We start from the raw sequence: 27670 nt of genomic DNA on the forward strand, positions 1-27670 counted from the left end.
GGTATACAATCCTGAATCCAAATCATGATGTGGAGTGTCCTCCGAGCCCCTGTATTTGGATGAGTCTGGGACTCGCAAGGCTCTGAGTCCCCCTGTCTCCCTGTGTGGAAATAGCACCTTTATCAGTAGAGCAAGGGCAGCGTGTTTTGCCCGTCCACTGGGCCTGAGCAGCACAGGCCTGCCAGCTGCTGAGGTTTCTAAACAAAGAGGGAGGGCTTTTTCTTCCTGCGTTTCCTACAGAACAAGAATTAAGAGGCTTCAGCAGAAACCGCAAGCAGAAGCCCGTGAGGGCCCACTGGCTTCCTTCCCGGCCTCAGTGGGTACACACTCTCAGACCGTCAGTCTTAAGTGTGCTGTTGCCACCCTCTACTCCCTCGGGGTGATTCAGATATTTTCCTCCAGATCCCCAAAGGCCAGGGACTTGGGGGCAGGGGCAGGACACAATTTCCTTTTGAGTGCAGGGCACATGTGCAGGTCCACTAAATCGGGATGGTCAGGGCCTGACTCAGCTTCCCCAGGCCGTCCTTGGCCTTGGTCTTGGGTCTTCCTTGTCTCTCCTCCCCAGAACTAGCGGAGGGCCTGGCCCCTGGAAGGCAGAGGCGGGTTGTAGGAATGAGGTGGGATTCGGGGCTGCAGTTGGTGGGGAGGCAGCTCCTTCCAGACCTGACCCCCACTGCCCACAGGAGGATAGGAGTCCAGGGACAGAACCACAGCTGCAAACCTGTTTCACTTTGTGAAAGGTGGCCTTTTCTTTACCAGAAAACAGCCTTCAGAGGTGAGTCTCCCCCTGTGAAGAAAACCGCTTTGATGCAAACAAACATTCCTGCGAGATTGCCTTGGGGGTCCTCCAATTCTCCCCGAGGGACCTGGGAACCAGCTACTGTGTCTGGGGGGCTCAGGGGTCTGGGTGGGCACAGGGGCAGAGGGACCCTCAGGACCAGGGACGGCCAGGGCAGGGAGGGAGGGTGGGAGAGGGGAGCGAAAAGGATCCGGGAGGGCCACGGAGGGGCTGTCACACAAGCAGCGCCCTTCATCAGAGGGGAGCCTGGGGCCCTCCAGAGGGGGCTGTCTCAGCACCCCCACTTCCTTTTGGACTCTAGGGATCTCCAATGGCTAGGCGGTGGTGGTGTGTGTGTGTGTGTGTGTGTGTGTGTGTGTGTGCGTGTGTGTGTTACTTGTTCTGGGGCAGGGGAAGTAAGCTCCTCTGGGTTTATCTGGGGCTGGGGGTCGTCTCCTGCAATTCTCAAGAAATGCCTTCTGTGGCAAAGTCTTCCAGGTCGTCTGTGGAGATGATGCCCAGGCCTGGAGCTTCTGCACCTTCCTCTTCTGGGCCCCGGGGAGGCCCCTGGGGGCGCTGGCCTGCAGAGTGCTGGGCGGGGTCTCCCTGAGGCCCCAGGGCCAGCTGCAGTCCAGTCTCGTGGGCACTCTGGGGCCGGGCTCGGGCGGCCCCCGGGGCGCGAGGGCCCTGCCTGAGGAAGGTGGGGGCGGAGAGCTGAGAGGAGCAGCGCAGGGGCGTCAGGGCTGTCACGGGCACGGGCCGGAGGCCGGGGTACAGCAGGTAGGGGGCGGCCGGGGCTTCCGGCAGGGGCGGCTCAGGGGAGGCCCCCTCGGACGAGGGGATGGAGACCTTGACGTACTTGCCTGTCTCTGGGTCGTAGAAGGTCTTGATTTTCACCTGGAGTGGCAAGTCGAAGAGAAAGTACTCTCCGGACTGGGGGTCCTGGAGCACCTTCTGGGTGGCGGGGTAAGGGGACAAGGGCGTGAGGGACTGGGGCCCCCCAGGCTGTCCCCCGGTGGGCTCCGAGAAGCCGGACACGGAGTGGCGATGCAGGGGAGGGGGCACGGAGCGCACCGCGGGGAAGCTGTGTGGCGGCCTCTCTCCAGGGGACGGTGGCCTTCGCTCTGTCCACTCCAAGTCCTCTGGGCAGGGCTTTCCCTCCCGGGGCTCGCCGAGCTTCTCTGGCAACTGGTCGGTCTTTCTCCTCTTGCTTGCCAGCTTCTTTGCCCGCCGCAGGGCCTTCTCTGTCTTGGGCGGGACTGCGGGCGGCTTGCTGGCCGCCCTCTCCAGCTGAGCAGGGAGCGCCGGCCTCCCGGGGGGGCCTGCAGAGCCGGTGGCCATATCCGGCAGCGAGTCTCGCGGAGAGAGCGTCCGGAGGTCTTCTGCCGAGGGCTCGAGTTGAGGGTCTGAGCTAGCCTCCCACACGAGGGCGTGGGTCAGGTCCTCCCTTCTGGTGAGCCTGGCAGGACCGGGGCTGGCCCAGGGGCTGGCTAGAGGGGGCTCCTCTGGCAGTAGCTCCAGCTCACTGGCGGCAGGGGAGCACACGCTGCTCTCCCCCAGGGAGCTGGGGTTGGGGGAAGTCGCCATCTCAGCACGCACGGGTCTTCTCCCGGGTGGCCCTGCCCTGGGCATAGGCAAAAAGTGACTATTGGCACCTTGTGTCCGTTCTTCCCAGCAAGTTCCCAGCTGCCATGGCAGTGGCCGTTCTTCTAAGTCACCCTCAGGTAAAGCGATTGTTGGGATGTCCCGGGGGGCGGCCGGCTTCCCTGAGTCTGTGGGACTGCTCTTGACATCGTGTGCCAAGACTTTATGCGCTGCATCTGGGGGTGGCTTCACCCCGGCCCCCCCCTCCCCCAGAGGCAGAGGTGGGAGATTCCCCTTTGGGACTAGCTGGGAGGTCTCCATTCTGGCTGTGCTGGACACCTGCCCGGGTTCCTCTGTGACGCCACGGGCCAAGGGCTTCATGTGTGTGCCCTGCATGTTAGCAGGTGCCAGCGTGCCAGGCATCTCCTGGCTTTTAGGGGCACAGAAACCAGCATCCTCCCCCCACCCTGGCCTTGGCGAGTCCTCCTCTCTATGGGCACTGCCCAGAGAGTCTTCGGAGGACATGGTCCTCAGGAGAGGCAGCATGATGGGTTTTATTACCGGGGTGGCTCTGAGCGTGTTGTCTTTAATCGTAAACAGTATGTGCTTGTTTGTAGCAGAAGACGAGGAGGGCACAGGGTCTTTGGCGTGTGAAAGGGAGGTGCCCCTACGTGCCCCAACCCAAGAGCCTCTGGGATTAGCTTCTTCCGCGGACGCCTTCCCGGACCTTCCTTCACACACATCTTCCCCTTCTCTTCCCAGCACCTCGCCCCGCACCTCCCTGCGCGCGCCCCCAGCGCCGGCGGCCCGGCACTGAGGCTCCTCTGCATCCCCGCCCACCTTCTCCTTCTCGTCCCTCTGACGGTCACCTGCACTCATGCCGTTCCTCCTGTCTTCCTGCTGGCTCTCAGTAAACCACGTCTTCTGCTGATCATCAAACGAGGCAAAGGATTGATCTGACGAGCTGGTGCTGAATTTGGCCTTGCCTTGGATGCTCGGCATAAAATCGGACTGGCTGTCGCTGTAAAACACATCTTCCTCCTCAGGGGACAGGGGCCCTGGGGAGAATTTCTGGGTCAAGTGTGGGTTCTGCAGTCCTGCCTCTCTCTTGGGTTCTGTCTCCTGCGAGTCGGATCTCGAGGGCCCGTTCTCTAGCTGGGTCTTTGTTTTCTCTGCGGCCTCGTCAGCCTCAGGCTCCCTGCTGCAAAGCTTCAGGGACAGGTGCTTCCTGGGGCCGCCTTCCCTGGAGTCTGGACGCCATCTGGGCCTGCCAGGCCCCAGCTCCGACCCTCCGTGGGCATAGGCGTGCTCGTGACTGCTCTCGGCAGCCTCCCCGTTGACACAGAAGGGGGTGTTGGCGACGACTGGAGGTGTGCTAGGGGCTAGACAGCTGTCTGCTGGGGCCCCACTGAGGTCGGCTGCAGGGTCTTCCTGGGCACCGAGCTGTGATGCAGTAAGGGCATCCTCAGGTCTCTCCTCAGAAAGCTCGTCTGGGGGACTGTCCTCGAGCCCATTGGCGAGCATGATGCCATTGCTCGCGGGCTCTTGCTTCCCGCCAACCTTCCCTCTGCTTTGCTCATCCAGGTCTCGCAGGAGAGGTGAGGGGCTGTACGTGCTCTTCACACGCTTCCGCACGTCCTTGAGGTTGAACAGCAGGCTAGGGGCTTTGGACTTGTAACTGTCTCGAGACTGGCATTCACTGGGCTCCTTCTCCTGGTACCCGTTTAGCTGTCCTGGGGGCGAGGGGGTCTCCGCGGGCGGACTGTCTGACGGATCTGGGGCGAGCTTGGTGGGTATGATGGGCGTCAGGAGCTTGCTGATGTTGAAAGGGGGGTTGTAATGCTCACCTGGGTCCGCAGGCATGTCAAGAGCATCATTTTCTGGAAATTGCCCCTGGGGGTCGTGCTTTGTGTACAGAGGTGGGCCTCTCCTGTTGCTCTGTCTCTTTTCTTCTGCAGCCTCTTGTAGACTTGCTTTCCCTCTTTTGCCAGTCTTTGGTTTCCTCCACGGGGCCTGGGTAGGCTTCACTTGAGGGTCAGGCTGCGAGCTGGGAGCTTCTCCCTCCATGGCAGACACCGGGGCTCCTGGATCCCTGCACCCCCAGGGCCCAGGTGCCAGCAGAGCCCCGGCGGCCAGTCTGCTCTCGGCCTCACTGAAGCTGGCCTGGCCTTGGCAGGGCGAGACTTCGTGCTCAGGAGGGTGGGGTTCTCGTAGCAGGGGCACGTCCTTATAACATCTGGGAGCTTTGCTTTCTGGGACAGTTTCAGCAGCGTTCTTTCTCTCAAGCAACTTTGGTTGGTGGGCGTGCCACGACTCAAAAGCACTGTTTTCACTGTGTAGAAAGGTCCCTTTATGAGCCCACTCCTTGCTTCTGCCAGCCTCACCCGGGGGTGGCTTGCGGGCTGGGGAGGAGAACTTTGACTCTAATGAGATGGCCGCGTTGTCAGGCGCTGGGAGGAAGCTGCTGGAGCCATGACAGGCCATTTCAGGATTTTGGGGGGACTCCTGTTCTCCGTGCTTCCTGCCGGGCTGGTGGCTGCTCTGATGGGCACTGGAAACTTCAGCGGGCACCCTCCTGACTGTCAGAAAGGCGGAATCGAAGCAGAAGTTGACACTGTTGTCTGGAAGAGGAGCAAATTTGGGAGTGGTTTTCAGAGCTGGGGGCTTGCTGGTTGCAGGCCTGATCTCGCAACGATGGCTCTCCGTCCTGTTGAAGGACTGGATTAGTGAGGATACTTTGGAGATAGGCTTGTTGCTGCTTCTCAGGCCGGCAACTGGCACCTCCAGTCTCCTCTGGGCTGGCGTCGGAGGGGGGCTGCTTTTGGGGTACTTGTCCTCCCCCTGCACGTACTTGGGTAGCTGTTGGAAGGTGGCTGCCCAGCCTGCATGCTCTGTGCCTTGGGCCGGTAGCTGGCTCCAAATGCCACTTTTCCTGTGGGTGTGGCTCACCGTTCCCTGGTGGAAAGTCCCAAACACCTGGCGAGTGGTATCCGGGGACAGGGCCAGATCGGAGTCATGGAAGGATGTGTCCTCCGAGATGCACAAGCTCCGGAACGCCCGGTCTGTGAGGCTGCTCACCTCCCTGTCTGCATCGTCCAGCACGCTGCCGATGCTCGAGGAGTCGCTGAGCCCGTCCGTGCACTTCTTGTTCCCCTGCATTATCTGTCAGCTCTGGGAAGACTGTCCCCGTCAGCCAGGGGCGCCTCCGGTGATAATTCTGGCAAGGGTTAGATGTAGCCCCGTTCCCACAAAATTAGAGTTTTTTGTCAACCATCTGCAATTACCAGGTGGGTTTATTTTTCTCTGCAAAAGAAAGAAGAACAAGTGAGAACAGGATATCCAATTTAGTAGCACTATGCAAGACTGCATGCGGGTCTGGGGGGATAGTGGTCCCTGTGATGGCTAATTTTATATGTCAACTTGGCTAGTCTACTGTACCCGTTTCTAGTCAAACACTAGTCTAGATGTGACTGGGAAGGTATTTTTTAGATGCGATTAACATTAAAATCAGTAGACTTTGAGTAAAGCTGATTAGCCTCCATAATGCAGGTGTGCCTTGTCCAGTAGGTTGAAAGCTTAAGAGAGAAAAGACTGAGGTCACAGGCAACAAAAGCAAAAATAGACAAGTGGGATTACATTAATTAAAAAACTCTACACAGCAAAGGAAACAATCACAAAAAATGTAAAGGCATCCTACAGAATGGGAAAAAATAGGTGCAAACCATATATGTGATAAAAAGTTAATATTGAAAATACATAAGAAATTCCTACACTCAGTAGCAAAAAACCAAATAAGCCAATTTAAAAATGGGCAAAGAAATAGAACAGATATTTCTCCAAAGAAGACATGCAAATGGCCAACAGGTATATGAAAAGTTGTTCAATGTCATCAGGGAAATGCAAATCAAAACCACAGTGAGCCTCAGGCTGTTAGGATAGCTGTTATCAAAGAAATGAAAGATTACAAGTGTTGGTGAGGATGTGGAGAAAAGGGAGCTCTTGTACACTGTTGGTGGGAATATAAGTTTGTGCAGTCACTAGGAAAAACAGTATGAAAGTTCCTCAAAAAATTAAACATTGAACTACCATATGATCTAGCAATCCCATTTCTGGGTGTACATCCAAAGGAAACGAAATTAGAATCTCAAAGAGGTATCTTATCCACGTGTTCATTGCAGCACTATTCACAGTAGCAAAGACATGGAAGCAAACTAAACATCTGTCAATGGATGAATGGACAAAGAAAACACGAGATATGCATGCAACAGAGTATTATTCAGCCTTGAAAGAGAAGGAAATTCTGACATTTGTGACATCCTGAGGACATTATGCTGAAATAAGCCAGTCACAGAAAGACAAATACTGAATGATGTCACTTATATGAGGAATCCAAAAGTCAAACTCATAGAAACAGGGAGTACCAGAGACTGGGGAAGGGGGGAAATGGGGAGTTTTTTGTCAAAGGGGTAAAGTTTCAGTATGCAAGGTGAGTAAGTTCTGGAGATGAGCATGAGGATTATAGTTAACAGTACTCTATTGTATACATGAAATTTGCTAAGGGGGTAGATCTTCCATTGTATTCTTATCACACACCACAAAAGTAATAACTAAAGGGGGTGGGAGGAACCTTTTGGAGGTGATGGAAAGGTCTATGCTTGGATTGTGGTGGTGGTTTCATGGGTGTGTTCTTATCTCCAAACTCATTGAGTTGTGCACATTAAACACATACAGCTTTTGTATGTCAATCTTACTTCAATAAAATGGCTTAGAAAAATAAAAGACTAAGGTTCCCCAGGAAGAGGGAATTCTGCCTCTGGAGCGCCTTTGGACTGGGGTTGCGGCATCAGGTCTTCCTGCGCGCCCAGCCCGCGGCCCGGCCCTGCGCGGACTGGACTTGCCGGCCTCGCAATCCAGGGAGCCAGTTCCTCAAAACGGGCCCGGGGCGCAGATGTGTCCTTTGGAGAGTCCTTCCCTGAAATTCCCTGGGTGTTCTCTCCTCAGTCACCTGTCTCACAGTGCACAGTTTATCTTCATGGTACTGAGCACAGTCGAAAATTAAACTTATTTCTTTGTTGCCTATCCCATCATTGGATTGTTAGTGCCAGGAGCTTAGGGACCGCTGGGATGTCCATTTGCTGATTGTGCCTTGTCCCAGAGCCGCCCCAAGGACGTACGGTCTCCAGGGCTCACGTCACCTGGGCCCGTGACTCTGACTTGCCCTCGTGTGTGGCCAGTGGGAGGTGCTGGTGGGAGCCCGCAGGGATGGGAGCCGCGTCTCCTCCTGCTCCCTTCCTGCGGCGGCGTGGGGACCAGAGGCTCCGCTCCTGTCGCTGTGGCCCTCACCCGGGCTCTGGCTGGGTGCCAACAACATGTCGTTCCCCTTTGCTGGCTGGGTCTTGGTGACGCTGGCTCCCGCTCTCTGAGTGTCTCTGCATCCCTGGGGTCCCCTAACTCTGCCTACACCTCTGTCTAGCCCCTTCATTACATTCTCTTCTTTTTTAAAAAAATTGTGAAATATATATAATATAAAATTTCCCATCTTAACCATTTTTAAGTATTTAATTCAGTAGTGTTAAGTGCATTCCCATTGTGCAACCACTCTCTCAGAACCTTTTCATCTCGCAAAACTGAAGCTCTACACCCGGCGGCTCTACACCCGGCAGCGACGTCCCAATTCCCCCTCTCCCTGGCAACCACAATTTGACTTTGTGTCTTTACGAATGTGACAACTGTAGGAACCTCATAAAAGTGGAGCCACACAGTATTTGTCCTTTTGTAGCTAGCTAATTTCACTTAGCATAATACCCTCAAGGTTCATCCATGTTGTAGCAGGTTAGACTTTCCTTCCTTTTCAAGGCTGGACATCCCACCGCGCGTGTGTGTGTGTGCACGCTTGTGTGTGTGTGCGCGCTTGTGTGTGTGTGCTCGCGCGTGTGTGTGCGCGCACGTGTGTGTGCGTGCGTGCGTGTGTGCGTGTGTGTGCGTGTGTGTGCGCTTGTGTGTGTGTGTGCGTGCGTGTGTGCGTGCGCGTGTGTGTGCGTGCGCGTGTGTGTGCGTGCGCGTGTGTGCGTGCGCGTGTGTGTGCGCGTGTGTGTGCGCGCGCGTGTGTGTGTGTGTGTGTGTGTGTGTGCACATACCACATTTTGCTTATCTATTCTTCCACTGTTGGACACTGGGTTGCATCCAACTTTTGGCTACCGTAAGTAAGGCTGCCATGAACATGGGTATGAAAGTATCTCTTTGAGAACCTGCTTTCAGTCCTTTGGGGTATATAGCCAGAAGTGGAACTGCTAGATTAAATAGTAGTCCCATTTTTAATTATTTGAGAAACCTCCAGACTATTTTCCATAGTGCTTGTGTCAACTCACATTCCCAGCAGCAGCGTGCAAGGATTCCAGTTTCTTCACATCCTTGCCAACACTTGTTTGTTTATTCTGATCATGGCCATCCTAGCGGTGTGCGGCAGCACGTTGTTAGCGCTCTTCCGGATACTGTCTGAGGATGCTGCTTTTGGGACCCTTACTGTTCCCTCCTGGGACACATACCTCTAACGCCTAGGACAGTGCCTGGCCTGGGACCGGGAACAAGAAAAGGAAGACATAGAAAGTTAGACAAAATTGCAAGTATTGACCCTGGAGTGGGCCCACGTGGGGGTGTCTGGGTCAGTGAACATCTGGCAGGGTGCTGCTGCGTCCTCACTGGCAGCTGGGACACTGTCAGACAGCGGCCCTGCTCACAGCAGCAGGAGCTGAGCGGCCTGTGCTCGTCCCCCGGCTCCCGGCTTGGCCATGAGACTGCCGGTGCTCTGGGGGGTGGGAGGTGAGGGCGCTCCCACCAGGAGGCAGGGCCCGCGCCAGAAGCCCAGACCCTGCCCGGCTCCACCTCGCCTTGCTGTGACCACGGGCTGGCTGGGGCAGCCGCATTGTGTTCCCCCACCTGCAGGGTGCTGCGTGATTCTAATCACTCTTGTTTCTGTAGAATGGGGGTCATGTGGCCCCTGCAAGGCCCCAGGAGGTTAGGGACAACATCGCTGCACAGGGCTGGTCACGGTTGGTCACGGGGTCGATTGAAGCTACTGAGCTGCCAGTGCTGTCCTCCGTCCTGGTGGCCAGCCTTCTTCGGGTCTGTTGTTTCCTTCTTTTGACCACAGCACTCCGGTGAGTTTCCGCTGCTGACCCGTGGGCGGGTGGCTTGCTTTTGTCAGTGATAGCATCGAGCTTGGGCTCTGGAGAAAGGACAGGACTCTGCGTCCTGGCAGACTGAATGATCCAACAAGCAGCAGCTGACCTGCTCCGGGAAGGCCTCTCTGCACGGCCCCAGCCCTGCCTTGGGAAGCGGGCTGCCGCCTCCCGGGAAGCTCGGCTCATGCTTTTAGAGGGCTGCGAGCCAGGGAGACATGGGCCCGCGTGGCGGGCGGAGGCAGACTCAGGGGGCTGGGTGGGCACACACCCTTCCCTTCACCCGCAACCACTAGAAAAGCTGTCCTCAGCCTCCCACACAGCTGGCTTGGTGGGGGACAGGGCTCTGGTCTCAAGGAGGGAGGCCGCAGAAGTCTGGGAAAGTGCCGGCCTTTCTATTCAAAGGAACAATCCTGACGTCTCCACGCAGTGGGTGCCTTTCTTCTTGCTTTGGGCGCAGAGCGAAGCCTGAGCAGAGCCTGTCTCTGTGCTGCTGCCGTAACCAAGGCGGCACTCGGGCGGCCCAGACGGCGCCAGTGCCCGGTGTCCTGGTTCTGGAGGCTGGAAGTCCAACAGCGAGGCGTCGGCAGGGCTGGTCCCCTGAGGGCTGTGAGATGTGCCCAGGCCTCCCTCCTTGGCTTGAGGACGGCTGGCTTTACCTCATGTGTCCTCACACTGCCACTGCTCCATGCTTGTCTCCATGTCCCAATCTTCTCCTTTTATAAGGTCGTCAGTCCCACTGGATCCGGGACCACCTAATGACCTCATCTTAACTAATTATATCTGTAACAGCCCGATTTCCAGAAAAGGTCACGTTCCAAGGTACTGGGGTTGGGACTCCAGCCTAGGGGTGAGCGATGGCCACTGAAGCCAACTTGCTGGGCCTGGAGGCGGGGCAGAGGAGGAGCGCCAGGCCCTGGCCAGCAACGCTGAGCTATGAGCTGTGATAGCACCACCCGCTTGAACTGGTATTACTGGGGCTGTGGGGACCTTAGTGGATTTGGCCCTTGTAAGTCAGGTTTTCTGCCTTTTGAGATCCTACCAATATAGTCAGAAGTCTCCTGGTGTCCTGAATGCTGGACTTTACACCTTGCCAAGGACCAAACTCAGGGATACTGGGCTCTCTGCACTTCCACATTAAGGAGAAAATAGGATGGTTGAACAGCCGCATTAGAAGCTTAGAGTCAAGTGAACAGCCTCTACCCAATTAAAAACCCCTGACTGTTAGCAAGTATTTGCTATATATTTTTTGGACACTCAGCTTCCATCCTCCTCTTCTGAGTAAAAGTACCTGATACCTTTTGGGGAAGTTCCTCCTCCCATGGCGTTCGGTCTTGGAGAGGCAGAAAGTCAAGGTGCCTGCCAAGGCGTCCTGGGCCCAGAGCAGACGTGAGCCCTGGTGTGGGCCCATCGATGGCGCTGGTTCTCCTGGAGTCACGTGCTGGGGGCGAGCTCAGCCAGCCTTCCCAGCGGTGGAGCTTTCGGGATGCCCTGGGGCTGCCTGGTCCCTGACGGGGCCTGGCCTGGAACTTTGGCCTTTACCATGAGTCTGTAAGACCTCCAGTTCCCTTCTAACACTGCTTAATTTCTGCTTCATTTTTTCCGTCTCCTGTTTCTGTTGCTTGTGGCCAAAAAGCCCTAGCTGATCTTGAGTTTTAATCATAATTCCAAACCGTGAGGAAGCATCCGATCTTCAAAGCATTCGGAAAATAACTCATTACTCCTGCCTCAGGGAAAAGAGAGCCAGCTCCCGCCCTTGCTGGCTTTGTTCAGACAATTTCTTCAATTCTGACTGAATATACCTGGAGCCTGATGGGAAAGCCGTAAAGCTGGCCTCACCTCCACACCCCCGCACAGGGCACCCTCAGCACAGGGCCCAAACCGCAGTTGTTTCTAGAAGCCGCTCTTGGGTTGGGTCCATACCTGTCACAGCACTGAGGGCTGATGCTGCCTGCCTTGCTGGCCTCTGGGGTTTGCAGCTTTAAAACTTCTTTTCATGCTTATATGTGGTGTCACCACTGCCCATCTAGAAAAAAGAAGAAAATAATTTCAGTGGAACCCAACTGACCAAAAGGCCCAGCCTGTGTTCAGTGGACAAGAGATCTTTAAATGTCAGTAATACAATGATGCAGTTGGCTTTCAAAAAAAAAACTTTCTTAAAATCCACACTTGAACTCAACAAAATTTCTATATAGCCATTTTTAGTGAAAACTAACATAGAGTTAATTTATATCCATTCTACTATTCATTAATTTGCTCGTGGTCCAATAAGTCTTCAAGAGCCTGTTTCAAGCCTTTGGGATTCTAATGCGAGTGTCCCGGTTGTGAATTACTTTATGATCTAACATCTGACCAAAGGCCCTTTTCCCACTGAACTGACAGCTTGGGTTTCAGGGCAGAGGGGACCGGAGCAGCCGTATTCAAGTCCACTCATCAAGGGGCGGCACAGTGTTCGATTTACTGCTGGCAGGAGGCTTGAGTATCTATTTTGACAGCTAAAAGAACCAAAAAGCTGCCCAGGAGGATTGTCAGAGTGCCCAGAATGAAGTGTAAACTAATTAAAATAAATCTACTGTGCAAATTTTAAATGCAGACCACTGGGGTTTCCATAAGACCTTCCCCAGCTCCTAGCTCCTGGATATGAATCTAATCCAAGGTAGTTTATTAATAACATTAATAATCACAATAGATCAAATTTGTGAAGTTAGTTTCTTCAGAGAATCACAGAGGCGCTTTGTGCCTACCGCCACACGGCGCGGCCCAGCCCCGACTCCCGGGCCGGCTTGATGGGCCTCTGTCGTGTCCCCCGGCCGAGTGGCACCCCCCGTATGTTTCAGACACTGACGAGTCTTCTCTCCTCCACTAGAAAGAAAAGTCCCTGAACCCGGGAAGGGAGTCTCACATGCTTTTGTATACTGAGTTCAATAAACAGAAGCTCAGTAAATGTTGGTGACAATGTTCTGAATTGGGTTATCTTTATTCTGATTTTTTTTCCCCTGAACAGCAAACTGAAGCACAGGAAAAAAGGAAGAAGACAAAAGCATTGTATTGAGGAAGATCCTCCGCCTTGCGTGTTACAGCCGCCTGAAAAACTCAGATCGACCCAGTGGAGTGACTACCCAGCCATGCCACCGCTGCAGCTCCATGAGCTCTGAACACCCACCTGGTGCTGCACGTGGGTGGGACGCAGGTGTGGAAAGACATGGTGGCATTTACCTTGTGACAGTGTGGGGGCCCGTCCCTCTGTGCTCGGGCTCCCCCCAGCCAGCTGCCTAAGCGACTCACTGCTGTGCGGCCGCAACGCGTTTTCCAGAGGCGGCGAGCGTGGTCTTGCTCACCACCTGGAACTGTTCGAAGGAAGCAAACTTGAATTGGTGGAAACTCTGCTTCGAAGAATATTAATACTTTCCAGGAAAAAGGTGTGGTTTCCTTCAGGAAACGTGACGGAGGATAAACTGCATGTGGCCGAGCCGCCTTCTAAACAGGGTCCTGGAATCTGGTCTAAGGAGTACACAGAGTTAAAAATGAATATTTAATCACGGCCTGGAAAGCCCCCATTCATGTCTGTGGCCTTCTTACGGGTCATTTTTGCTGTGGCTTCTAGGCTGCACGCAGACTCTCGGCCACTGCCGTCCAGCCCGGCGGGCGCTTCTCCTCGGGCCTGGCCGCTCTCTCTCCTCTTCCTCTCTTCCGCTGCGGGCGCCCTGCGCCCCGCCCGGCCTCCTCTCCTCATCGGCAGCTCCGCTCTGCTCTGTGGCGTCCTGGCGGTCTGCACCTGATGCTCCCGCAGGCCCCGCGCCCCCACTGCCCCGCCAGTCCCGCCCCTGTCCCCAGCCCTTCGAACAGACTCCAGACTCGGAGCTTTCCACAAGCCAGTGTTCTCCCCGGGGACCCCAGACACCTGGAGTCACCTGCGACTTCTCCCTCCTCCTCCTCCTGTGCCTCCCATCCGTTTCCAGCTCCTCCCCCATACTCTCTCCACGGCCGCCGTGGGCCGCGCCGCTGTCCTGTCTCCTTGGGCTACGGTAGGACCCCGTGTTCATTCCTGCGCCGCACCCACATCTGCTGTTGACAGTCACGTCTGTTCCTGTCAACCTCGTGCTTAGAATCCCTCGATGGCTTCTCGGTTTTGGAGAATGAAAATCAATCTCCTTAACGCAGATCCTCTTTCCAGCCTCATCTCAGACTGTTGTCCCCTCCGGCTTGGCTTTCCAGCCACACTGGCCTTTTTCCGGCTTCTTCAATAGGCCATGCCACTTCCTGTCCCAGGGCCTTTGCACACGTTGTTCCCTCCCCTTGGAAACCTTTACTTCCACGTTTTCCTTGCTACCTGGTTAACTCCTACATGTACTTCAGAGACCGGTCCACATGTTCCTTCAACAAGGCAGCTTCCTCAGGCTATTTCAAGTCCCCGGTGATACACTTTCATAAGAGTTTATACCTGTTTCTCGTTCAGTACTGTAATTATAATTAAGTATTTAACCGGGAGGTTTGTTGTTTAATGTTTGTTTCTCCTGCTAGCCTGGGGGCTTCATGATGCGGGGAGCCAGGTCTGCCTGGCCCTCCGACCCATGGCCGTCACGTATAAAGAGCACAGCGCACAGTGCGAGAGGCGTGTGTCTAGTGAAGGGGCAAATCCCTCCACCTCGCTTTTTTATTCTAAGCCCTAAAATATATAAAATTTGCCTGTGGTAAAAGATGGAAGCAGGTGGACTGGATTATTCTTAGAGACTGCTGGCCGGCTGGCTGGGGACATTGTCCACTGGCACCGTGGCACATGCGTTTAAGTCAGGATTGAGTTTCAAGGTGAATGCTGGTTAGCATTTGCATCAGGGAGAAGTGAGAAGCGACTTCATGACTTCTCCACTTCCCAGTTGTCCTTGTCACTGCTCTCCGTGCTCCAAGTTGGGGGTAGCTTTGATGCCCTCTGGAGGGGCAGCTCCCAGCAAATATTTGTTGACATTAGCCTGGGTTCTGTCCACAGCCGCAGTGTGAATGGCCACTCCATGATGATGATCTAAATCATGGGTGTCAGCAGCTGGAGAGCTGGCTCTGCCCAGTGCTGTGCAGGCAAGCCTGCGGAACTCAGCAGCACCCTGTTCTACGGGTCTCTAGCTCTCCACCGCTGGCCTGAGCCAAGTTTGCATCAGGTCAAGCAGGCTTTGCAAAACACCAGAGCAAACACTGGGAAATAGGATCCCCAGGCAGGAATTAGTAGAAAGAACCTTCCAGTTCAGCCACTGGGGAGGGGCAAAGGGTCGTTGCCATACTCACTATAAATCTGCCCATGGCGTGAACTGGGCACATAAGCGTGCTTCGGTAGCCCTGGGGTGGGGAGAGTTACGCTCAAGGATGTGTTTTGTCTTGTCCTTATTGCAGGGTCATCTTTTTGAATCAGAATATATCAAACCAATCAAATCTAAGCATGCCTCCCATGAACCAGCTTTTTCTCAAGACGAGCACTGAAATACCCTTTGCACAGTCATTGCTGAGTTCTAACTCTTCCAAAAGGTTTCCCACGTGATGCTTTTTCCATGCCTTGCCACATGATGCTGTTGGACTCTCATGGACCAGGACGTGCTGCCTTTTGCAGACATAACTCTCTGTCTCCCCTAATCCCTTACGGATGCCTGGCATGACCCTCAAGTTCCTCTTTGTTGGGGAGCTTGGCCTGTGGTGCATTGAATAAGGAAGCCGCAGGACCCCCGTGTCCTGGACTGTCTCCTCCAAGTGGGAGTCCCTCTGCCTGGAATGTTCTTTTCTGTCCGCTGGCCACTACTGGGGATCACTTCCTCCTCTGCTCTCCTAGTCCTTATAGAATCTCCTCCCTCCTCCCCCTCAGTCCATCTCTCCCACTATACTTTGAGATCCTTGGATTGGGGTCTGCGGCCCGGCTTGTCTTTGACTGACCCAGGGCCTGGTGCATGCTGGTGACTGTAAACGCTTTCAGCTGCTGTTGCTGAGTGCAGCTCTTGGGCCACAGGCTGTGATGACAGGGGTTTGCTGTGGGTGTTCAGGGTGCAGGTGGAGGGAGGGCTGAAGGCTCTGCACCCCATGTTCTCCTTGTCTTCCAGGCCTGAGAGAGTCACGTAGCCCAACTTTTGCTGGTGGGCTCTGCACCCTCATTCCTTATAGGCCGCTCGGGCAGGAATCGGCTAGGGGAGGGGACTCTGCATATCAAATCCTATATTCCAGGCCTATTCCAGATGCTCCACATACACCTGAGCACTGTGATTCTGGAGGCCCCAGCTCAGGGACCATAATCACCCATGTGGCTCTGCACTTTCAGCTTCACTTCTGAGATGAGACCACTGAGCCTCAGAGAGGGGAGGAGTCTCACAGCTGGCGAGGGCGAAGCAGGGCTTGGGACCCGCGACCTTGGAGTCAGCCCACAGCAGGGAAGGGAACAGTTGGTGGTCTGGCATGGCCAGACTGCCACATCGAACAAATTAAACACACAGGATCTTTAGCGAAATGTGAATTTTAGATAAAGAATAAATACCTTTTTACACTAAAGTATATACTAAAGTAAGTGTAAGTATACTTACACTTAAGTATATACTAAAATACCTTTTTAGTGTAAGTATATCTCATGCAATATGTGGGATATACTTATACTAAAAATCTATTATCTGAAATTCAAACTCCACTGGACTTTGTTTTTTATCGGGTAACCTAAGGTCCTCACCAACTTTTAGCACCCAAAGTGGATCCACAATCAGAGGAAGCCAGTATGGTGAGTCAACACTGAGATGACACAGTGACAATGATGGCTCATGTGTGCATGTCACCCTGCAGTTCATGACACACTGTAGCATTCACTGTCTTGTTTGAGTCTCATGACCCCTCTGTGGCGGGCTGAGTAGGCCATGTTGTCACCATTTTCTGGGTGGAGAAATGAAAGCACAGAGAGGCATAGGACATTGCTCAGTGTCACACAGCATGTAAAGAAAGACAAGAACTGGGGCTGGGATTCAGCATGCGCTCACCACTGGACTATACCGCGCTTGCTCTAGATGAAACCCCGAGCCTCCGGCCTGCGGGCCCAGGCTCCTACAGACGTGTCCTGGGAGGCGCTTCGGGCCCTGCTCTGGCCCACAGGCTGCAGTGCACGGGAGAATGGAGGATGCAGGCGGAGGAAAGAAGGTTTCATTTCATCCCCTGCGGATCTTCTCAGCTCAGCTTTTCCAGACAACCACAGGAGTGGACGTGTCGATCTGACCGGCAAACGTGGGGCCCTCCTGGCTGGGGCCTGCAGGGCTGGGGCAGCCCCTGCTCTATTCCGTCTCTGCCGACTTCCCGCAGGAGCCGCTGGGGTTTGCTCTGCTGCTGGGCTTGACCGCTTGCCTGCAGTGTGGTTTCTGAGCCCAAGATCTTTGGGTGAATTTAATTACCTTAATTGAATGGTGTTTTCCCTTCTTAGTGAAGGGGAAGCAGGAAGACAGTGGGGATGACGGGGTTGGCTTTATCGCACCCAGAAGACCCTAACAGAATGCAATTGATTCCTCTTGCTCTTCTTTCTGGGTTGCCTTTTTGAGCCATTGACTCAGGCCTGCTCAGGAGCAGTTCAGTGCAGTGAGCAGGGACAGCTCCCTGTCTGTGGCAGCCTGGAGACCCCATTCCAGGCCACGGATGCACATCGCCCAGCACACACAGCCTCCACCACCCCACGCAACACTGGCTGCTTTGCTCGGACCCATGACGTGCTGGTTAGTTTTTGGCCAAGCTCTTGACCTCTCTGTGCAATGCCAACAGCCCTCCTGTTTCAAGGGGAACGTCCTTGTCTATGTTCTACGTTTTATGAGGTGAGTGTCTTAGCCATCTCTGGCTACTGTAACAGAAATACCATGGGCTGGGTGGCTCAGACAACACATGTTTACGTCTCACAGTTTTGGAGGCTAGACCAAGATCAGGGCACTGGCAGATCTTGTGTCTGGTGAGGGCTGTCATCTTGGCTGTGGCAGACACTCTCTCGTGTGTCTTCATATGGGGGGGGGGAGAGAGAGAGAGAGAGAGAGAGAGAGAGAGAGAGAGAGAGAGAGAGAGAGGGAAGGAAGCTCGCTGATGCGTCTTTTCATAAGGGCACTATTCTTGTCATCAGAGACTCCACCCTCATGACCTAATTACCTCTCCGAGGCCCCACCTCTTAACCCCATCCTGTTGGAGATGAATTTGGAGCACACAGACATTCTGTCCATAGCAGTGCATGAAGAAATGGCAAAAGTGACGTCTTTGACTTCCTCCGTCAGGGTCCAGAGGAGGAGGGCAGGCACTGTTGAGTGTCTGTGAAGTGGCAGCCTCAGGTCTCAGACTGCACCTGGCTGTGCTCGCTTATTTCTGGATAAAACTCGGCAGGAGAGGCCTCCTCACCATCTCACAGGTGAGGAAACTGAGGCTTGCTGGGTCAGTCACTTGTACTTTGCTTAGAGCTGAGTGCTGGCGCAGAGCCACACCAGTCCTTGGCCTGGGTGTACTGTGTCCTGTTCTCTGGCCCCAGGGTAAGTCCTGCTTGGCTCTTCCCAGATGTGGCAATTGCTTTTCTTTGCAACCCCTCTTGACTTTTGGAAATCAGGAATTTTAAGTTCATTTAGATTCTACTGGAAGAAAACATGGGATCTCATAAGCCAAACCTGACGCTCTTTTCTGCATTCATCCACTCAGCAGTGGCTCATGGAGCACCTGTTGAGACTACACGCTACCCCTGTTCTGGGGCAGGAGACCCAGCCATGGGCAGGGCTGGCCTGGGCCCTCCCCCTGTGGAACAGCATGGATCCTGGGAGGGCGTTGCTTTGTAAAATCACATTTACTTCGATTGGCTTCCATTGGGCAGGGCCTCTTCTGCATGTAAAACACAGCTTTGATTTGCACACGAGTCACTGCACATCTGGTTTGGCCATTTGGGCTCCATTGGTCTGGTATTTGGCACCCAGGGGACAGGGTGTCAGCCTGCAGCCAGCCTGGCTTGAATGGCCCCCAACCCAGGTGCTAGACCAGGCAAGCCAAGGGCTCTCAAACTCACCGCGAGACTCCTGGGCCCTGGGGGAGAGAAGGCTGGCTGTGGGCGGCCCAGGAGCACGGGGTGGCTGGTGTCGGTATGGCTCTCATGTAGCTCCGGCCTCGCGGGAGTCTGGCCTTCTACAAACCATGTCGCGTGTAGGCCTTTGACCCCTGTACACCTCAGGGCTTGTGGCTGAAGAAACCAGCTTGCCTGGGCTTGCTGGACCTACAGGACTGGCGGTGAGCAGAGGGTCGTGGTCGCAGGGGCTGCATGCATCCTGCCACCCTCAGGGGGAGCGTGGAGGAGAGAGGCTTTCTCTGCTGACTCTGGCCTGAGCAACTGGTCCCTGCGTCTGGACAGGTCCTTCCCCAGCAGCTTCCGATTGTGGCTCAGGCCTGGGTGTCTGCAGAGAGAGGCCAGGGAGCCTGACTCAGGGAAGGCCTGGCCTGGTCTGACTCAGGCCACCCTGCACGCGAGGCTGCCCGACACCTGGCATCACAGACTCAGGGAGGGGCCCCAGTCGTAGGAGAAAAAAAGAGAGAAGGAGAATGGGGCTGGGCTTAATGAGTCCCCCACAACCTGTCCCCTCCCTGCTTCTGTTCCTCTTCTGTGATGACAAGGACCGGCCAAGCAATGTTTAATAACTGGCTCTCTGGGCAAGAACACTGGTTTGTAGCACGATTTCCTATGCTGACGTGACTTCAGAGGCAGAGTTGGGACAAGGTGTGCCCCAGTGGGCTTTGCACGGTGCCCGAGGCTTTGGCACTCTCTGAATCTCAACAGGCTTCACTGCACCTGTGTTTGCTCTGACAAGGACACCTGGGCGGAGCCTCACTCCATAGAGGCTGACCCAAGAGCTGTCATCCTCACGCTGTTTCTGACCACTTCTTGCAGGTGGAATATTATTTGGGGTCACTCCTTGGAGCTCCTTGTGGCCAGATGGGCTGGACTTGGCCAGGACAGGTAGGGTCTTTGGATGCTCCCTCCCACTAGGAAGGAGCTCGAGCCTGGCACTGCCAGTGTCTCTGTGGTGCTCCCTCAGGTGCTCTCTGCAGATGCCGAAGGGCCCAGCCTCAGTGGCCAGATGCCCCTGAATGGGAGGCCCTTAGATTCTCCTTGGGGGCTTAGAAGTGCTCCAGTTTGCTTTTATAGGAGCAGCTGCATTGCCATCAAAGGTGAAACGAGGAGCATGAAAGATCTGGAATGGACAGCAGATGACCCCAAACAACTCTGCTTCCCCTCCCTCACGCCTTCCCTGAGCTGGGTGAGTGCTGGTCCTGCTCCCCTGCCCGGGAGGGGCAGCGCCTGATGGGCAAGCTGCGAAGACAAGAGGGTCAAATGAGCAGAGATGGTTGCTGCCCAGCCTTGACCTCGGACCGACCTCCTGTTAGACCCTCACTGCAGGGCCACGCCTACTGCTGGGCTGGATTGGGGCAGGTGCCAGAGGAAGGACTCACAGCTATTTCAGAGACGCAGGGGCTATGACAATGGGGGGTCCACCCGGGATCGGGGTGGGGGGGACCCTAGTGCTGCCCCACCTTTGCTGAATACAACTGCAGGATACCAAGCGCGCGAGCCTTGGGTTTCTCTCCTGCGAGACGCAGCTCATGCTGCGCACCTTGAGGAGGTTCCTAATGGAGCTTCTCAACCTGGCACTTTCCACTGCCGACGTCTCCTGAGGGCAAGATCACACCTGGCTGAGAGCCGCTGCTGTGGAATCTGGAATGTGGTGGCCCAGCCACGCCTTCCTCCTCACACTTCCCGGGGAATCTTGCCCTGGCGTCAGGGGATGGCAGGGCCTGATCCGAGAGCGGGATCGCATAGGCAGTCTGGGCAGTAGGGATTGCTGCCCCTCGCTCTCAGGTGTGCCCCTCGCTCTCAGGTGTGCCCCTCGCTCTCAGGCCACACAGTGGGTGTGTCCCTTTGTTACTGCACCTGTAAAATCAGGACCATGACAACTGCCCCGCCCCAGGATGGCTTCCCACTCCAGGGAAAGGAATTTCCACGGAATGGGTCACTGAGGCGGGCACTGCTGAGAGACCCTCAGAGCCACCCCACCAGCCCCTCCATCAACCCCAGCGGGGGTGCCTGTGCCCCAGGAGGCCCAGAAGCCCGGCTGCAGCCCTGCACTTCGCCTGCCACCGCGCCGGGCCCAGCGAGCAACGCGTGCGTCCTGCACATGCTTCTAGAGTCTTCCTGGAGCAGAGGTGTTCCCTCTACACGTAGTAAGAAACATCTGCATCACAGCACACATCACTGCTCAGGGACATGTATGTGTCAAGGAAAACTTTGTGAAGCAAAACTCGTCCTTCTTACTTACACTGTTCTGATAATTTCCATTCTATTCTTTTCTATTCTTTCATTTAGAAAACCTATTTGTAACTTAGTAAGTGATTCCAGGACTCAGTAATGACTTACGATCTGCAGTGGCATTTTCAGGCTGTCCCTAAGTAAGCCCCATTGAGGGCTGTTGTTTATAGTGAGCTAGATTTTCATCTAAGGGGGGGAATTGGAGACCCGAGGACTGAACGCAGCTATGGGTGGGGTCTGACCAGATTTTCGTTGGGGAGAGGAGGAGACCCCAGGCTAGGTTGGGTCGCCAGGCTGGGCCTTGCCTTTCTGTTTCTGGGCTGTGAGCCCAGTGGCGACACAGGGCCTGTGCCCAGCACGGGGCCATTTGTTTGTTAGACGAATGAACGGATAAGAGAAATTCCCCTTTACTGAGCACCTGGTATAAAGGCACTTTATAACCCCGTGCTATTGACTAATATTTATTGATTATTATTTAATTAGTATTCACAGCAGTGTCATGAGGCAGGAATTACTCTTGTTCTTTACCGAAGAGGAGCGTGGAGTCTAGACAAGGCCCTCCAAGGTGGAGTTCCGGGGTGTGGGGCTCGAACCCGAGGCTGCTGCAGAGGGGATCCCTGCCTCCTGCACTTGGGCAGCCTCCTCCAGCGGCTTCTGAAATGCCAGCTGCAGGCAAGAGCCCTGCTCAGCACCACACTGCCCCTCTGGGGAGCCCCTGCCCCTGGCCACCCCGCAGCCCCCTGCTCTTGGCTCTTATCTTCAGGTCTCCTTGGAGCTCGTCTTGAGACACAGGGTGTCCTTCTGTTCCCTCACCGATAATGCTCAGGCTTCCATAGCACGGGTGCAAAGACCTTGAAACGCTCCCCTGCCCCTTACCTACGGGAGCACACTGCTCTCCAGTTAAGAGCTTCAAGACCAGACAGGCTTTGGACAAGCCACTCAATTTGTCTGAATCTGTCTTGTTTCGGTAACCGTGGGGCTGGCTAACAGAGCGCCCCTGTGAGTTCCTAAGGCGACCCAGCAGCTGATGCTTGTGGAAATCCTTTTGGATTAGGAAGTGGTGGTTTCAGGATGATTGTAACCTATGGACCGAACTCCACCTTGAAGGGCCTTGTCTAGAGGAAGGGGCGATTGGGTTTGTTGGGGATGAGGGTAGGGGTGTCCCTCAGCAACCATCCTCTCTCTAGCCCCTGGGAGGAGAGCCAGGCAATATGGGGAGGGGGTGTGCCAGACATGGCAGAGAAAGGAGGCTCAGGCAGGACCCCCCTGAGCCATGGAAGGCAGGGGTCCCACAGAGACCTCCAGCCATCCATGCACCCAGCCCCCCATCTGTGGACTCGTGCCACAGGGCTGGTGCCACAGGCAGAAAAGCAGAGCTGGAAGTGGCACCGCCAAGCATTAGCACTCTGCCAGGAGCCCCGCACATCTACCCCACTTGTGTGCACCTGTCACCTGCCACACACTGTGCACCCGCGACCTCGCTCGATGGTCATGACAACTGCCAAACTAGGTAGGGCTGCTGCCAAAGGAACTTTAGGTAGAGAAAGTAAAGGTCAGAAAGGTTGAGGAATGAGTTCAAGGTCACACAGCTAAGAGCAGCAGAGCCAGGATGCAGTGACAGCAGAGAGACGGGATGGTCTTCCAACTGCCACCAGGTTTGTGCAGGGTGAGGAGGGGGTGGCAGCCCCGGTCCTAGCACCTTCTTTCTATCTCTCTCTGTCATTCTTGTCCCGCCAGGGAGCATTTGCTTTAGTAAAGCCAGAGAGGCAGGACCCAGCTCTCCTGCAGAGGCCACCCCACCCCGGACGCCAGCAAGCTGTGTGCAGAGCGCCCCTGGGATTCCTAAGCCTCCTGCCAGGTCAGAGGCCAGCTGTGCCCGTGTCCCTGCTGGAGGAGGCTGGGAAGTAAATGGCAGGCGACTGCCGTCTTTTCTCCAGCTCGCCAGGCATCGTGAGGCGAGCTCAGCCAGGGGAAGGGCCGGGAGGAGCCTCCTGCCGTGCGGACACAGTCAGGAGAAGCTGGTCAAGCCTCCCTCACGGAATTCCTCATGGCAAGAAAGAGCATTCAGAAGTGACCACCCAGGTTATCCTTCTAGAATTTAAAGCTGAAAGATGTTCCTCCCACGACACGTCACTTAAACCCATGGCTGTGTCGAGGTGAGAAACAGCTCCGTGGATTGCGGCTGCTGCGTGCGAGACAAGGCCCGAGCCGCGTCCCCCTCTCCTTTCACGAGGCAGGGTCCTCCTACTTTCCAGAACGCCCTGCGGGCTGGCCAGACGGCGCTGGGTCCCACCGCGGTCCCGAGACCACAGCTGCGGAAGGAGCTGCAGGTCGTGAGCAGCTGAGGCTGTTCTGACGGGCCGCGGCCTCTTGGCTGCGGGGTCTCAGGGCCGGCAACGGCCACGGCCTGTGCTGTGTCTGCGCTCGCCCTGCACCCGGCTCTGCGGCGTCGCCGAGTGGCGGGAACGCCACTTCCTTCTAGGGCGAGGCTCACCCCGAGAACTGGAGGTGCTCAGACGCGTGACCCTCTTTGGTACAGAGGGGAGGTAATCGTGATGTGAGAGTGCCTGGTGGCCACCGTGGTGCCAGCTGCTCTCTGGCTGAGCAGTAAGCACAGATCGGCTGGACTCGGAAGCACTGGGCTTTCTCCTTGGCGGCCTCTGAAAGGTACAGACCCAAGCTGGAGTTTAAGCAGCAGAAAAAATATCGCCAAACAGGACCATGGAGTGGAAAAAGCAGTTCTTGTATTTCTACCATGTACTTGGTGCTTTTTGTATTTGCTCTTTAATGCTCGCAGGACCTCAAAGGAGGTGGGAGCTGTTATTAGTCCCATATCACAGGGGAGGAAGCTAAGGCCCGGGCTTGCTGAGAGATGGCAGAGCTGGCCTGTGAGCCTGCATTTGCCTGTCCTGTAGCCCTAGCAGGCTTTGCCTGGGGCAGCTTCTGGAAGGTCTAAGGAGCTGGATGAAACCTGTGTGCCTCCCTGGGCTCGCTTGGCTCTTCCAAGGAGGATTTTGACCTTTGTCTCGTGGCATGGCCTCCTTCCTAGAGAATCTGCTGGGTGCTGCCAGGGGTTCTGGGGATGGGAGGTGGTTAGGACAAGCCCTGGGCTTTGGCCTCAGATCTCAAGTTAAAATCTCAGCCCCTTGCTAACTGTGCATCCTGGGCAAGTTGCTGCACCTCCCTAAACCTCAGTGCCTGCCTCTCTGAAGGGCTCACAAGACCTCCGCACTGGGTGAGGGAGACTAAAGCCGGAGAGACACTTGGCTCTGCACATGGAGGGTCAGCCTGTGCCTGCCAGGAGGGAAGTGGCGGCTGGAAGTGGCTGTGATCCGCGGGTTTAATTCAGTGGGCCGAGCTCCGGCCCCTCGACCTCTGCAGCCTTGGGCCTGACCTGCCTCTGAGAGAGGCTAGCAGGGCCAGGCGAGGGGACAAGCTGGGGGTGCTGCTGCGGCCTGGTGGCCTCAGGCCAGGGCAAGCCAAGGGGCAGCTGCACCATGACCTGGCTGTGACCCGGCCCTAGCAGGTGGGGCTGGGTGGTGCCAGGTCGGAAACCAGGCTCTGGACCCACAGGGAGCCGGGGAGGGCGGGGCAGCCTTGGGGAGCCCTTCAGAGGCTCCCTCAGCCATCTAGGAGCCCCTTTCCCTGCCCCAGCAAGCTGCAGGAGGAGGCTTTGAGATGGCAGGGGAAGGGGAAGGGGCTCCTAGACTGCTAAGGCAGAGACAGACCCTGCCCGTAGCCCAGACTCGCAGTCCCTCACCGCTCAAGCCCACCCAGAGGGCCTCTCAGGGAAGGGTGGAACAACTGAGCAAAGGAAGAGGGCCCAGAGTGCGAGGCCCCTGCGGTTCCGCAGAAGCCACGTGTGGGCACCTCCATGGGATCTGGAAGCCCTTCTGGGGTCCTGGCTGCCTGAGCCGGGCTCACGTCCTGTGGGGCTGACCCTGACCCTCAGGGGTCCGCCATGCAGAGAGAGGAGGACGCCAAGGAAGGCCCCCACTGTCCCAGGCCACGGTCCAGAGGGCTCTGCCTTCCCCTTCCTGCTGGCAGAGGTCTCCCAGGGTTGGGGAGAAAGCCACCTGGGTCGCAGGCCCTTGCCGTCACACGCCCCAGGCCAGCCACGCAGGCGCAGAGGGGAAGGCGTGTGCACCAAGCCGTCTCCCGGCGCCCCTAACTGCGGTCTGGAGGAGCCGCTCCGCCTTCACCCGGCGCCAGGAGGCCGTGTATCATTCACACCATCCCTGTCACACGCACAGCCCTCCGGGGCATGTTCCAGAAAGACTTACGCTGGGGCGACACATCTCGGCACCAGCATGGGCTCCACATGCCCACTTCTGGCTCTTTCCTGACTGTGCCTCCACTGAGCCCTGTCCTTCCCCCTCCGTACCCCACCAGCTCGTGTGGTGAACCCTGGAACCAAGTAGACATTAAGACGTGTTTGGGTTTTTCCAACTAGCCGTTAATAAATGAAACATAAGGTTGAGTCAAGGGCTCTGCGCTGGCTGGGTTTGGGGACGTGGGGCTTACCGCCTCCAGTGAACAAAAGACCGAGGCCCACTCCAGCCCCTGTGCTCCTGCTGGGGGCACTGAGTGCCTGCGCTGGCCTTCTCTTACAGCCCTCTGCCTCCCCCACAACCCTGGGCAGATGGAGTGAAGTCCCGAGAGCCAATGAGGAAGACGGCCCAGTCCTGGCACCACTGGCAGGTTTGAGCTACTGAGATTTCTGGCGGAGGTGGGAGGAATAGGGCTATTTCAAGACATGGGGCTTCTCCTCTTCAGTAAGGGTCTCCAGGGCTTCCTTAAGGCCAGGGGCAAAGAAGCAGAAAATGCAGACGCTTGCCCGTGTCCTGGTGATTAGGCATCGATGTAGAGGATGCAAAGCTGGCTCTGGCCTTCCCTGTCTCCTTCAGACAGTTCTCTCTCCCTGGGTTTCCAGGGGACTCAAGCCCCTCTGCTTCTAGGATGTGCTTTCCACCAGGCCCCTTCCTCCCAGAGAGCACACTGGCTCACTTCCCAACGAGCTCTGGTCACCCACCAGCAGGCATAATTGTTCCACCCCAAAGACCCAGGGGCAGATGCACGTTGGACTTGGTCACCAGAGATGGCTATTTATAAACCACCCGATAAGCACAATCTGCCCAGCGGCCCAGGCCACACAGATACGCTGTGCATCTGGTGATACCACAGCTAAACTAACCCTCCCAGCACCACAATGGCAAACTGGGTATTTTGTATACCAGCCAGACCTGAAAAATGGGCCCAGGCAGGGCAGGAGGCGCTGGTCCAGCCAGCCACTGGTCCTGAAGCGGCTGGCACACAGCCTATTCTAAGCAAGAACTTTCACTGGTTTTTAATACATTTTGTATTGAATAGACCCACACTGAGAAATGTTCTTGTACTGCAGAGGTCGGCAAACTTTTTCTGTGAAGGGCCACATGGTACATGTTTTCAGTTTTGCAGGCCATGTGGTCTCTGCTGGTGCAGTGGGAAAGCAGCCACAGACAATATGCAAATGAATGATCGTGGCTGTATGCCAATAAAACTTTATTTACAAAACCAGACACCCAGCCTATAGGCTGTAGTTTTCCAACCACTACCATACAGGGAACTCCAATGCTGGAAAGCCGGGCCTCATTTAATATGCACATTTGTTTAATCTGTTCTCCAGGTTCCTACCCTTACGAAGGTGTTTTAAAGTCCTGAATAGTAATTCTCCTTTCTAGCTTCCCACACTTAGTCAGCATAGCTCTTCTCAATCAATGACCAATTCTCCTCCACCAGAAAAAACTTTGGAGTTGTCAAGTCCACCCTGCGGGCGTCTGCTTGGGCCCCTCCCAGGGTGCGTGAGAACGGGCAACCCGTGGAGAGTTTGTTTTGGGTACACATGTGCCCATGGAGTCCATGAGCCACTATGTCCGGATCATCAATTTTTCTCTGTTACAGCTCGTATGACCCTGCCAGGCCAAGACCTGGGGGAGACCAGAGAGCCAGCCTCAAAGCCTGTGACCATGGGGTCACCCCCGTTCGGCAATGCAGGGCCCTCAGGGCCCTGGGCACATCCACAGGCGTGTGCTCACTCAGCCGTGTGGGAAAGAGCACCCTGGCAGTGAACATATAAGGACAAAGTCTCCGTGTATGTACTACAGCCGCTGTACACGGTCCACGAGGCACATCCAGCATACCAAGAACCCCCGAGCCCAGTGACCCTTGACACACACGCCACCCTGCACAGCACCCTGGCGCTGAGTGACGCCCCGGCACACCACCAGCCCGGCACGAGCGGCCCTGCTGCCATGAGCCTGGGCCTCCCTGCCCACGCCACGGAGCAGACAGCGTCCGGACTGTACCTTCCGCTCTCCGTGTGTCCCGGCCGTCCGCTCTTCAGGCTGCCCCAGGAACGAGACACCCAGCTCTGCCCAGCAGCCAGAACTTCTTCCCTCCTCAGCTGGGCTGCCCGGAGAAGAGAGGAGAGGAGAGTGGATCCAAGCCCAAGCCTCCTGTTTCCCACAAACCTGCCCGTCTGAGGAAAATCAGTGCCCAGAAGCCTGCCAGACGCTGGAAGTCTGAGAAGCTTACCTAAATAGAGACCAGCCGGGGGAACCAAATGGAGCTCGTGGTGGGGAAGAGGCAAACAGTCCCACTGCAACACCCGCGTGGTGTCAAGTAACAGTCAGATTAAACAAACAGCCTCAGCAGCTATTTTTACATCCAGATCAGCCACGAGTAACAGATAACTCTGGGAGTGAGAAGTCGCTGCTGCCTGCCTGGACCCTCACCACGATTCCAACGTCAACTCAGAACGATTTCTAACGCCATTCCAGCACC

At 55.7% G+C, this 27670-nt stretch overlaps 1 protein-coding gene across 2 annotated transcripts; it reads right to left on the reverse strand.

Moving 5' to 3' along the window:
• Window positions 1-1143: 1143 nt before the first annotated feature.
• LOC142875590 (cardiac-enriched FHL2-interacting protein-like) lies at window positions 1144-27670 on the reverse strand. 2 transcript variants are annotated; one of them, XM_076010305.1, is made up of 3 exons: window positions 27193-27670; window positions 11464-11566; window positions 1144-5665 (listed from the first exon to the last, which is right to left on the reverse strand). In XM_076010305.1, the coding sequence occupies exon 3, from the start codon at window positions 5519-5521 to the stop codon at window positions 1244-1246; it is 4278 nt and encodes a 1425-aa protein (XP_075866420.1). In that variant the 5' UTR covers window positions 5522-5665; window positions 11464-11566; window positions 27193-27670; the 3' UTR covers window positions 1144-1243. The 2 variants fall into 2 exon arrangements, with proteins under 2 accessions (XP_075866420.1, XP_075866421.1); XM_076010306.1 differs by lacking the exon at window positions 27193-27670 and having other exon boundaries at window positions 11464-12910.

This window comes from Microcebus murinus, chromosome 14, assembly GCF_040939455.1.
Source record: "Microcebus murinus isolate Inina chromosome 14, M.murinus_Inina_mat1.0, whole genome shotgun sequence".
Classification (NCBI taxonomy): Eukaryota; Metazoa; Chordata; class Mammalia; order Primates; family Cheirogaleidae; genus Microcebus; species Microcebus murinus.